Source organism: Euwallacea fornicatus, chromosome 25, assembly GCF_040115645.1.
Source record: "Euwallacea fornicatus isolate EFF26 chromosome 25, ASM4011564v1, whole genome shotgun sequence".
NCBI classification, from domain to species: domain Eukaryota; kingdom Metazoa; phylum Arthropoda; class Insecta; order Coleoptera; family Curculionidae; genus Euwallacea; species Euwallacea fornicatus.
Genome location: NC_089565.1, coordinates 2,991,557 through 3,004,113, shown reverse-complemented (window position 1 = coordinate 3,004,113; position 12,557 = coordinate 2,991,557). Strand labels below are relative to the sequence as shown.

At 34.5% G+C, this 12,557-nt stretch overlaps 2 protein-coding genes across 14 annotated transcripts in view; one reads left to right on the top strand and one right to left on the bottom strand.

Moving 5' to 3' along the window:
• The window catches only part of Sarm (sterile alpha and armadillo motif), a 79,248-nt gene extending 74,355 nt beyond the window's left edge, over positions 1 to 4,893 (top strand). For 9 of the 12 annotated variants that reach the window (XM_066296413.1, XM_066296409.1, XM_066296410.1 and 6 more), the window contains 2 exons: positions 2,881 to 3,135; positions 3,621 to 4,893. In XM_066296413.1, coding sequence (XP_066152510.1) covers positions 2,881 to 3,088 — 208 coding nt within the window. In that variant the 3' untranslated portion in view covers positions 3,089 to 3,135; positions 3,621 to 4,893. Of the gene's footprint in view, positions 1 to 1,520; positions 1,650 to 1,880; positions 2,009 to 2,880; positions 3,136 to 3,620 lie in introns of those variants that run through there. The other 3 variants (XR_010733386.1, XM_066296407.1, XM_066296415.1) reach the window with 3 other exon arrangements.
• Positions 4,894 to 5,885: 992 nt separating this feature from the next.
• Positions 5,886 to 12,230, bottom strand: TM9SF2 (transmembrane 9 superfamily protein member 2). Of its 2 annotated transcripts, none has more exons than XM_066296420.1 (5): positions 12,106 to 12,230; positions 11,765 to 11,958; positions 10,661 to 11,229; positions 9,878 to 10,184; positions 5,886 to 9,347 (listed from the first exon to the last, which is right to left on the bottom strand). In XM_066296420.1, the coding sequence occupies exons 2-5, from the start codon at positions 11,888 to 11,890 to the stop codon at positions 8,385 to 8,387; spliced, it is 1,965 nt and encodes a 654-aa protein (XP_066152517.1). In that variant the 5' UTR covers positions 11,891 to 11,958; positions 12,106 to 12,230; the 3' UTR covers positions 5,886 to 8,384. The 2 variants fall into 2 exon arrangements, with proteins under 2 accessions (XP_066152517.1, XP_066152516.1); XM_066296419.1 differs by having other exon boundaries at positions 12,029 to 12,180.
• Positions 12,231 to 12,557: the final 327 nt, after the last annotated feature.

Here is a 12,557-nt window from a genome sequence, read left to right as displayed (position 1 = left end):
GTATTTTCTATACCAGGGCTAATCTTTTTTTAAACTGTAATGACACACGTAATATCATCGAAATTTATCAGTATTTTACTTTGCCACAGTCGATGACAAATCAGCTATTATCCGTTCAAAATATTTACATTTCAAGTGGAGAAAACTCATTTTTAATCGTTTGATGAGTGAAAGTGAAACCTATGTGATATACTTCAGTTTAATGCTTAAATCTTTTATAGCGTATTCGGACACCCGCGCTAGTGCGCACTAAATGCGAATTTTTGTAGCATTGAGGATCTTTTCTCGTCCTCGGGTTCCCGTTTTCTACTCGGATACAATTGAGTATCATGTTAACAGATGCTAATTCAATCTTTCAGAGTTCGAAACTTTCGCGCACAATATTGACAGTACCAAGTTAAAATCTCACATATTTGAGGTGAACCCATACTCTGAATTTGGCATGCACAGTGCTAACCCGTTTGTTTTGGGGTCGGTCTGTAAAAAGTTTCTAGGAGTAAAATTTTAATAAATCATATTAGCGATTTTTTTAGAAAAAATCCGGGCACGCCATTGGATTGACGACCCCTCAAAACGAGCCTGTACAAAATTTGATCGAAAAATTTTAAGTAATAACGATTTTAACGAAGTTGATAACGAAAATGTGCAACTTATCAAGCTCTATAATAAAAATTAAAAAAATCCGGGCTAAATCGCACAATCAATAAACTTTTTACAAACTGACCCCAAAACAAATGGGTCACACTGTATGTATGGTCGCTCGAAGCAAATTAGCACAGTACCAGTTCTGTGCTCTGACAAAATTGCCTAATTAAGGGTTGAACGTCGAACGGGCACCAGTGGTATTCTCCGCATATGCTATTAATCAATTCTTTGCTCAGAATATTTGCTTCTATATCTCTAAAATCTTTTAGGAGTGTCATATTACGATTTTTCTGAAAATGTACATAGAGGAGTTTCCAAAGTTTCCACGATATAGAGGTACCCACTTGGTATATTTTTCTATAGCTTAGCAATATGCTTTTTCACTAACTCTAACGCTATAACAGATATTTGCCAATGCTGCGCCAGAGACTCATCCAATATGGTTATTAAAAAATTCTCCAGATCCTAAACAAATCTTAAACTTCTTGAGATATTTGTTCATCCAGCAAAAATCAATTTTACATGTGACACGTCAAAATTGAGAATTTTATACGTTATTTTTGAACAACCCCTGGATTTCGCGAAGAAGTTTTGGTAAATTTTTAAAAGAACTGGAAAGCTGTTGAGAACTGGGATTGGCTATTTAGTATTTGCTCAGATTTCTGCGTTTACGCGCATCGAAATGGTTTTATTTTTTGTTAAACACTTGAACTTAGACGAAAAAACGCTACTTACAAAACGCACAAAAATTGTAAATAACATTTTTGTACTCTTTCCAGCAACATTAAATTGTAGTAAATCTAAGAGTGTAACAACAAACTCCAAGCAGTAGTATGCGATTTGCTAATTGATGTTTCTTCTGTGGTAATTTCCAGGTTTCTGAATGGCACAACCCTAACAAGCAGTGAAACTTGCCTAATAAATCTTAATAGAGATATTGTTTAATATGTATTAAAAAATTATTGCATGTTACAAAGGATTTGGAAATAGAGGATTTTTGGTGATGACAGAGTAACGTTGCTTCGAATGTAGAAAACGGAATTTAATGAGGCGGGCGAGAATTTCTCGATAAAAACGTGCGACAAAAAATTATAATGAAACGATAAAATACAGAGACTTTTTTTCATCTCAAATACCTACTGATGAATTCGATTTTTTTCCATCGAATCGATTATTTTTCTTTACTAGCAAAACGTAATAATTCGCGTTTAATACCGCCTGTTTCAATTTTGTAGAAGAATTCGACGAAATCTGAAAAGGAGATATTGATTCACCATACAATTGCACAAAAATGGCATGAAAGCCGTACGTTCATTAGTTAATTAACAAATCGATAACACAATATTTCGTCGCTCAGTTAAAAGTGAGTACACATGATTGCTTGAAAAATGTTTTAAAAAAAACACCTCATTATGCCAAAAAAACAAACAGGGAGCCATATGTGCTATAGCAACTTCCAAAGCAAATCTCACACAATCTATTCTTGCATGCTGCACAAATACCGGTTGAGGTAAGACTTTATTCAGTTATCACCGTCATTCCAAAATGCACCTGTAATACTGTGTCAAGGGATAAATATGTTTGTGTTCTTGTCAAAAATATCTTTGAATCGTACATAATTTGTGACTGGTATGAAAGTGGCTAGAATTTATTCGTATACTTCTAACTGTGGTCGTCAACTAACGCATCTCCTACCTAATATAACTGCATTTGATATTATAATACACATATTAATATTTGTTGTGTCTAACAGCTTTTTTGTGGGCCTAACATATTATTAAAGACACTTTTTGACAATTAATATTAGATTTATAAGAGTCGAATCCAGCTTCATTAAATCAACTCACCAAATTGTGGTGACTAACCCGAACCAATGAAGGTTCACATTATGCAAGGGATTAACAGATATTTCACACATAATGTGTCATGTCCACGTATGGTGACTTTTGGTTTTAGGCAGAAGTGAAATATGATTTTTTCTATGCCTTAACTAACACTAAAAGACACCCCTTTCCTGACATAAGCGAAAAATGAATGCATAAAAATTATCATGTTGTAGTCAAAATATACTACTCACCAAAATTTGGACGATCACAACAAGCTGAAGTATTTTCTTGAATTTTCACACGAGAAAACCGGTATCTTTTTTGAATGAAAATATTTCTGCTTCGATTTCATATTTTGCTTCTTCGCATTCAATTCCAATTGGACCAAATCCATATTTTCTGCTTTCAGGTTCATGCTAGGTGAACTAAAAGCCCGAAGCAGCGAAGGAAGTCTCATTAGAGTTGGCCTGAATAAGGGAGACATGACTCCTGGCACCCCCTCCAACCCTAATCTGGTAAGGCAGCCACCAAGCTACCAGAGAATGCACAGCAATGATTCTGGAAGCGGAAAGGGCTCGGATAAGGAGATGAACGGGAATTCGGGACTTCGAGATTGACTAGATGGTCCCCCAGCCTCGGTTAATGCACCCACCCCTTTGCCAAGGTAAGTGTGAATTTCGTTTAACTGCCATGAAAGCTGAAATCATTCAGTAATAATAAAATTAATAGAGGGAAAACGGGTGTTCGATTCGGATAAGTGGGAACAATATATAAAAATAATGTTACTGATGCATTAATCAAATTAGACTCTATGAGACTTCCTCTGTTTAGAGTTCGTATATAGATTGCTGGACAGGTGATAAATTATGATCAAAATAGGAGGATTTTTCTTCTTCAAATTGACTTTACGTAAGCTCTACAGAATTTCCAAAAGATTACTACTTAAGAAGTCGTAATTGATAACATTGAAAGTAACTTTCAAAGTTTTCAATATTAACAGTTCTAAAATATCAGAGTATTGTAAAGGAAGAACCGATGAAACATCAAAAATGCTTCACGAAGAAACGGTAAAAAATTTAGTTCACTTTTAGTCGCTTTTATTTGCTGTTAACTACAAATCGACTTGAATTCTAATTTGTAACATTTCAGTTCCTAATTCCAGGTACTTCAAGGCAGGAAGTCCCTCCCGAAATTGGATTATGAACCCGAAATCGAACAGATGCCTGCCTCCCCAGTACCCGTCCCGAAGGGGCTCCAATACCCCAATTTCAACTCTCGCCTCAACCACCGTTTCAGGCGCTCCCAATAGATCTCGTAGTTTAGACGGACTTTTAGACTCAGAAACGAAACTAGCAGTTGTGGAAATTGATGAAGAGGTATCAAATCCGTCCGATGCAGCGGAAAGCTGTAACGATTTCGACTTAGTTTCTCTTAGTGGCAAACAGACTGACACACACACCAATCTAGTGAAAGCTCATAGCGCTAATGATATTTTGGATAGTGAAAATTGTGAACTGGAAATACGTTCAATTAATAGTAATTCCAGCGAGTCAAAAAGGAAAAGAAACTTTATGGATAGGTGTGTTAACAAAGTTCGATCTCTAATTCGAAAATAGTACCTACATTATGGCAGCCTAACCCTTTGAAACTGTATTTTTGTTATATACGGTAGTTTTAATTTTTCTTGATTGTTTGTTATTCGGCGAATGTCGTGTTTTGTTACTGTCTTTGCCATGTATTTTAAAAGCAAGTGATAATTCGTTAGTTTTACCATCAATGGCAACTAAATTACTTAGTACAAATTTGCGTGCTTTTTATACAGCCTAAGTATAGCTACCAAAACGTGTGATTTCAAAGAGCCTTAAAATATGTGCGAGTTCTTACAACTTGCAAGCCTTAATAAACAAAGAAAAGAAAAGTATTTTCAGTATAGGTGTAGTTGTATGAAACGCCCACAAAGGCATTTTAATATGTAAATACATTTGACAACTACGTTTATCAATTTCAATGTGTTTTAACATAAATTATATAGTTTTAGTCCCAACCGATTTATCAAATTCAAAGTAAGCGAAGAACCAAAGCTTGCCCCCGTTAATTGAATAAGGAACCTAAAATTATTATATAATTATCTCTCTTTTATTTTCAATAATTGAATTTTATTTATATTGTGCGTCTTTTGATTTTTTTAATACATAAAATTGTCTTTTACATTCTTTGTTATTTGTAATTGTATCCTAAACTTGTTAAGTTATTGAAAATAAATTAGAATTGACATCATTTCGTGTAAGATTACTTTTGTCGTAACCGTTTTAATGGTGTTGTTTTATAATTTAACATTTTATTCTTTAAGCTATAAGTAAATAGGATTTACATCGTTTTTCTATTTTATGTTACATTTCAAAATATAGTTTATTAAAATCAAGACAGGGGACTTTTCATTTATTCGTGTTCCATTCTCAAATTCTTCGGCTGAAAAACCTGCACGCGTTCCTACTTGTGCATCACTGGACAGTTTTTAAGAAAAAAGTTGTACCACTGCTTCCTTCGAATAAATAATGATAATATGAGTTACCTGAGTTACGTTATCTTTCGTAAAAATTTAAAGACCACAACTGTCTAACCTGAAGAAAAATATAGTTTTAGACAATCAATACAAAAATCACATAATTAATGCCCTTAAACTGAAAATAGCTCTGGAAAATCAAACTAATAAAAAAGTATCTCCAGGAACTATACGAAGATGCATAAGACCTAATGAATTTGTATCGGAGATGATTTTAAAACCGAAAAACAATTGGAAGGGTGTAATTCTTGGCTATGAGCCAAAATTCAATATATTTGGGTCCGATGCTCCACAAATGATATGGAGGAGACCAAAGAACTGAAAACAAGGAATTTACGTCCTACGGTGAAACACGGTGGTGGATCAGTGATAACCTGGGGCTGCATTTCGGCCAAAGAAGCTGAGAAATTAGTGTTCTTTGAAAGGAACAATGGTTAAAATGATTTATTTAAACACCTAAAAAATATAATTTGTTAAAAAGTGCCACTGATGTGGGAATTTAAGGGAGTTTTAAGTATTATCAAGGAGGACATACAAAATATTAATATTTCTTCCTCACTTGTTTATTTCTCGTTAACGTGTTCGAAATTTTTTGTTATACCAAAAATGTGTTGTTATTTAAATTTTTTTTTCATTTTTTATTATTGTTAATTGATATTAAATATATTTTTGCATTGTTCGTAAGCAAAAGCTAATACCAAACCTATATTAAAATCCCGTTTCCGAATTGTTTATTTTTATTATCATTATATACAAAAGAAAATTGTAAGTGTAAGTGTCCGAATATTTTAGAGAGTCACTGTATACAAGAGAGCATTCCTGTAAATAATTTTCAGATAAAAAGGTCGAAATAAAAAGAATAATAAAAACATTTATTGTTGTAAATATATCAGCGTGCTCTTGCATGAAGATAATTAAATATACATATATATAGGTATCGCCAGTTGAAGGTGGAACACAGGAATTATGCAAGTGGGAGCAACATCGCATAAGTTCTCATATGTCACCGACAAAGACCAACCAAATGGGTGGAATCAGGTCGACCGGCATCTCCATTTCGAAGTTTAAACTAGTGTGAATTTCACTGCCTTCCTAACGATGAAAATTTTAAAAATATCAGAGCAAAGATTATGAATGTAAATAATTTTTTAAAAAATTAAACAGAATTATCCTGTGCGTTAAAATCGAAATTCCTTATGTGCTTTACCTACACTAATCATTTATTTATTTTCCGATATCGTTCGAAACCATAAATGAATCGTTCGATGTTATTCACCAATTGACCTCGAGTGTATAGCCGGCGTCGTCGGTTTACCCTTGGATCCGCCAAATAATCATTAATAAATGTTATGACTTCAAATTACACATTCTCTAATGACTTACTTAAGTTACGTGATAATAGAAAAATGTACAATAATTTATAAATAAGTAAATGTTCCGAAACAGTGGGAGGTCTGGTAACTGGATCTGGAGTGGTTCCGCCCACTTCAATCTCTAACCTCCCAGCGCACTTCGCTGGTCTTTGCCGAAGACATATAAAACAGGCCGATTTATGCACTAAACTCGCACTCTCCAAATACAATACATATATAGAAGATTAACGTTAAACTAAAAATTGTTGTAAAAACTTGAGGTGTTTACGGTCACAGATGGCTCGACTGGAGGGCTATTGACCGAGATAGCACGTAATTTAAAGCCTTTGTGTTTTTGTGAACACTCGTCCTCTTCTTATCTTAGTAAACGCAATGTCAATGTGGGCTCCCAGCCGCTAGCGTGCTATGTATTAACTGCCGCCGTAAATAGGGTTCATAATAGGAGTATTTTAACGTGAATGGAAAATATGAATATATTACAATAATATGATTATGTTATTACAGCTTTAATTTTATCTGTGAAGTAATAGTTAGTTTACACCTGCTTAGCGTTTGTCTGCATAAATTTTCAAATATTTTTGGGGACCAATGACCAATTTCCTTATCGAGAAATTTCTACTGCATTTATAAAGTTCGACAAATAACGAAATACGATCCCCGTAATTCTATTTGTCATTTTCGTTGGCAGTAAGTGCCTCTTCTATTCAAACGTGCCATAGAATTTTCAACAGATTTACGTGTTTACCTTAAAAGAATACAGTAGTTCCCGAGTTGTTACCAAAAATTGATTGTCCACGAAGACTCCAGTTTTCTCAGTGATTCATGTTCATAAAAATATTAAAAAATGATGAAACTCTAAATAAATAATTTTTTACTGATGCTGACTGATTTTACAGAAATATAGTAGGCGACAATCAGAAAAACCACAGGTCATCCTCCACCATTGCATCCCAATAACATTGGTGTATGTGTGCATGACGTTCAATAATAAGAGATTAATAAGACCAATGGTTTCTGAATATAATAAATTAACAAGATGTTGCCAAATCAGGCTTTTCATTTTGTTTATTTACTTTCAAGAAACATAACATCGATGTACTAAACATCGACGAGAAGATTGTTAGCCGTTTTTTCAACAATTACAACATAATAAAATTAAAAGTAGGTTATTTCGAACAGAATATTATGTATCTGCCGTAGTAGGGAGACAATGTATTTAATCCACGAATTTTATGATACCCACATTATGAGTAATGCCGACAGTTCATGCACCCCTACAACTCGTTTATCACTTAACCCCTTGCGATTTTTTCCTCTGGACCCACATAAGTAACAGTATTTATAAAACGCTTATTCATGCACTGATACATATTGCATATGCGTCGATGCAAAAAATACGTCAAATAAAATTCGCAAGGATCCAGACACTCCACTCGCCCAATATTTAATACAACCTTTAATCCTTGTTCATATTGGCACTGCTCAAGCGATACTTTATTCAACAATTCCGCTCAAAAATGAAGTCATAATAGATGTTTTATCCAGAGGTGTATCGGGGCAACATGGACACGTAGGTTTCGAATCTATCACTTGAATATCTTTCAGGCTGCGATTTAAAAGGCGTCGTGCGGTAAAGCATCGCTTAAACAGTGAGAATATGTGCGAGACCTCAGACACCCTTATACATGTCTTTTTGAGATTACGCAATTTATTTACATATTAAAAAGGTACAAATTAAATTTTGACTTAGAGATCATTCACGCAAATGAATGCAAACCTTTCTATAGCGCTTTCGAGTAGAATATGATTGACGCACCTGTTAAGGAAAAGCTTATCACTCCCCATTAGTGACATTGCTAAAAAAAACTTATCCTGTACAAGACAACATCTGTTAACACAACTTTTATTATGTCTATCAGGCCGACTAAATCAAGAAAATAATACAGAATCTGTTTCACCATCTATCACAAAATCTTCCTAATCCACCTTAACCACACTGTAGATTTTTCTGATGAACCAAAAGCAGGCAAAGAAACCAATTGCGCCGGTCAGCAAATTAAACAAAAACACCATTATCAGCGTATAACCGAAGTACAAAAAGGCCGACGCGGCGTCCTCAATTTGCAATTTGGTAAAGAAATAATGACAACAATACAGGAACAGATAAACAGCTGTAAACCCTGAAGTGAGATACGAACGCCACCACCAGTGATAGTCTTCGGCACAGAGATGGAAGTAGCACAACAACACTGTGGTTTCTGCGCAGGTGATTACTAAAATGATAAAGACTAGAAAGAGAAATCCGAACATGTAGTACATTTGAGAAGACCAGATGGAGTTCAGGATAAAAAATAGTTGAATGAAGATACATCCGAACGGTAAAACTCCTCCCATGATTATTCCTGGTAGGGGCTGAGTATAGACCGACTGCTCAGGAATAAGTCTGGGTATCTGATTAGTCCTGACTGGATGTTCGATTGCTCGTTTTCTAAATCCGACAAATGCACCTACGAATGTTAAAGGCACAGAAACTAATAACCAAAGAGCTAAGAGACCAACGAGTGTGCTGAACGGAATAGCCGCCGAGCTCCCTTTGGCCCATAATACCAAATTCATGATAAAAAACAGACCGAAGACTATTCCCGGAGCCAACATTGACGTAAGTAGTACGTTCGACTTCCATTTTTCCCCGCCGAAACTTTTGTAAATTCGAGCTGAAATGTAACCTGCCGGAGATCCCAATAACACATATAACACCATTGCGCAAGTCATTAGCGCTCCTCGGTTAGCAGGGCTGAGAAAACCTAAACATGCGAAAGCTAGAGTCACTAAAGTCATACAAAATACTTGGGTTCCAGATCCCAAGAGCACGGAAAGCAGCATTCCTTTGCGTGGCGGCCGGAATACGTCTCCGTGGACCAATTTCCAGCCGAATTCCTCCTGAAAATAAAAAATAAAATTTTTAAAAGTGTTAGAAGTTGTTAAGAATGCTCAAAATGATATTTTAAGTTTTATCCCTTAAATGTCAAACTATAGAAACAGACTGCTTTACTAAAAAATAAAGGAACTGGATGGACATGAGTTTTCAGAACTATAGCAAAAATGAGAAAAAACTGCCAAACCAACTTCACAAATTCTATGGTTTTTCAAATGATCCTCTTTGATCTGCTGAAAAAAAAACTTAAGTGAAATGTAATGATGACCCAGAAGATCTAAAGGCGGTAATCAGGTAGATTACTAACTAATCTCAGGTTCAAGAATGATTAATAAATTATAGACCATACCTATATTTTATTGTCAAAGGCAAAACCAGCCATTGCCAACAAAAGTATATTATTGCAGAGTACCTAATGGATAGAGGATAAAAGGGAGAAATAAGAAAAAACCCCAGGTGGATTATATAGTTCATAGGGACATATCTAAGTAAGACCCTGTTAATTACATAAATGGACAAAACAGAATTTACTCACTTGAGCATCTTCACCATTATCAATCTGATTATATCTGGCTATATCCTTGTACAGGGTCCTTAACAAAATCATCGCCACCATCCCCGACAAAAACAGGACGATTACCAAAGAATTCAATATACTGAACCACTGTATATTTGTGTAAGGCATGGATTCTAGAATATAGTCCCATCTGGACGACCATTTTACAGAGTTGTTTTTAATGAAATATACAGTATATGTGTATGAAATTTCAAATTTTTCATTCTTTTCCAACGGCTTGGGTGGAAGACTCAATGGGTTGTTGTTGTGAGAGTTACAAGGGTCACTGAAAAATTTAAATTAAGAAATGATATCCTGTCTCCTCAAACTAGTTTTTTATAACTAGTAAAGTTTTACATAGTAAAGTGTAATAACGTTTCACCCGATAGGACTCTATGAGTTAGGCAAACAAACTGAAAATTTTACAGAAATATTTAAACATTGATGACTGTTGACACTCACTACAATCAAAGACAAAACACATTTTTTTACAGTATCCTAAATTTTTATATAGATGATTTAATATATGACTGAATGTAATAACCAATGGTTGGAATTTTCACAAATTGCAGGCAATCTATTAACTCCCACCATAATTCATAGCGGGAAACGTCCTTTTACAGACCAATAATTTAACAAATTACTTGGAAATTCATGTGTAGTAATATTTTGCCACTCTCTTTCTACATTGGATTATTCAGAATTCATAATAGTTAAAAAAATAAATAACTGTAATTAAATGACAATTATAATTGCACTTACGATCTGTGATCAATGCTTTTGGGTACCACCTTAGCTGATATAATTCGTCCTCCATTGTTTCCAATCTTATTGCCCCATTCCTCTTGAGCTCCAGAATGATAAGTGATAATCAAATCTACATGATTAAAAATGTAGTATGCATCAGTAGCCCCAATTTCTGGTATGCAAGTCGTGCGCTTGTTCCTTGTGTAACATCCCATCGAGAAACCAGTGGAACAATACATTCTATTATCTTTGGTGTCTAAGCAGCTAGTTACTGGCATGTTATCAACAATCCAGTGATGCTTGTAATTTAAACTAATGCCCTTTCTTAATGTTGCCAATAGCATATTATCTTCTTTTTTATTACCATCATACACTTTCTTGCATACTTGCTGACATGACTGGTTTTTCATAAACTCAATTTCGTATGGAGAAGGGCGGATTCGTTCACCAAAAACTACTTGGCCCAAGTTTTCCACTGGCGATTTTAACTCTTCATTTGGCATACAGAAATCAAAGTGACTATACTCATATGGTATTACTGATTCTTCTGTATTGAGGCGATTTACATAGAGCTTTACTTCAGACTGAAAAATGAACAGTAGATTTAGGCACTTTTATGCATATTTTTACTGGATTGTTGGTTTAGAAAAAATCAGTTTTAGGAGGCAGTAATGATCAAATGGTTAATTTTATGAAGAAGCTTAAGTAGTCTGCAAATGATTTCTAATTTAGAAAATCAAAATAAGTATTTTTGCAGACTAGGTGAAGTATCCTCTTCTGAGACCTGTGGCCTTTGGAATTAACAAATAGTTTGTCAATATCCTCCAAAATATCCATTTATCTTAAAAGCACAACTTTTGATTGGCATTGTTAACATTTTATAAGTAATTGTTTTAAAACTATGCTTCACTTATTATAAAGTTCTTCTCCAGCAGATTAGTCCATTTAAAGTAAATGAACACTCAGTATAATTTTGACCAATTTAACCCTACTAATCTTCTAAAAAAAGTCTATTAGATTTAACATTGAGCAGCAGAACTCAGCTGTCAAGCTTCAGCAAGATCTTTTCTTTACAAAATAGTAGTCACATAAAGAGATAGACTACTGATACAAACTTACTTTGCATGTTGGTTGCTCATCTTCTTTTTTACAATAGTTCACAGGAGCCAATCCTGGCAAATAAAAGCCCTCAATGCAAATAACTTGAAGTAAAATTAGTCCTATAAGGCTGTTCCTGCTCCACATTATTAGGGCGTGAATGTCTGCTGATGATAGGAATTCGCCACATACACAACGTAGCACTTCACTTCCTCCTAGGGTGCATAAGAAAAACGTATAGAGGGTAAGCACCTTATATTTACCACGTATATCGGAAAACGTCACCTTCTATTGATAAAAGTGTTATCAAATATGATAAAACAACTTATAACTACTAGTAAAATTGCAAATTTCAGTTGTACCTTTTATTAAACCTTTATTTCGCTTATTTGAAGACAAAATTGCGGTTAGGTTAAATGTCACTGGAAAAATGTCAAAGTTTGACAGTTTGTCTTTAATTAACTTAGTGGCACGATTGACACATGACTTGATGGATATTTTAATGCAGGAGAAAAACCCGGTATTTATAGTTTCTTTTTCGACACAGGTGGTTTTTTTAAGATGTGAGAGTTCAACAAAGGCATTAGATATTGTGTAGGAAAGTCGTAGGGAAATAAGGCCTATCTCTTATCATTTTCCAAGTACTCAAATATGCATAGTGGAACAGAAATACAAGAGTTGAAAGAACAAAATACACGCCATTATACAGAGTGTTTTTTTAAGTAGACAACGCGAACTTAAGTGAATAGCGCTTGCGTCAAAATGACAAAAACAGTTCCATTAAACATATATCCGGAATATCTTCGCTTTGGTT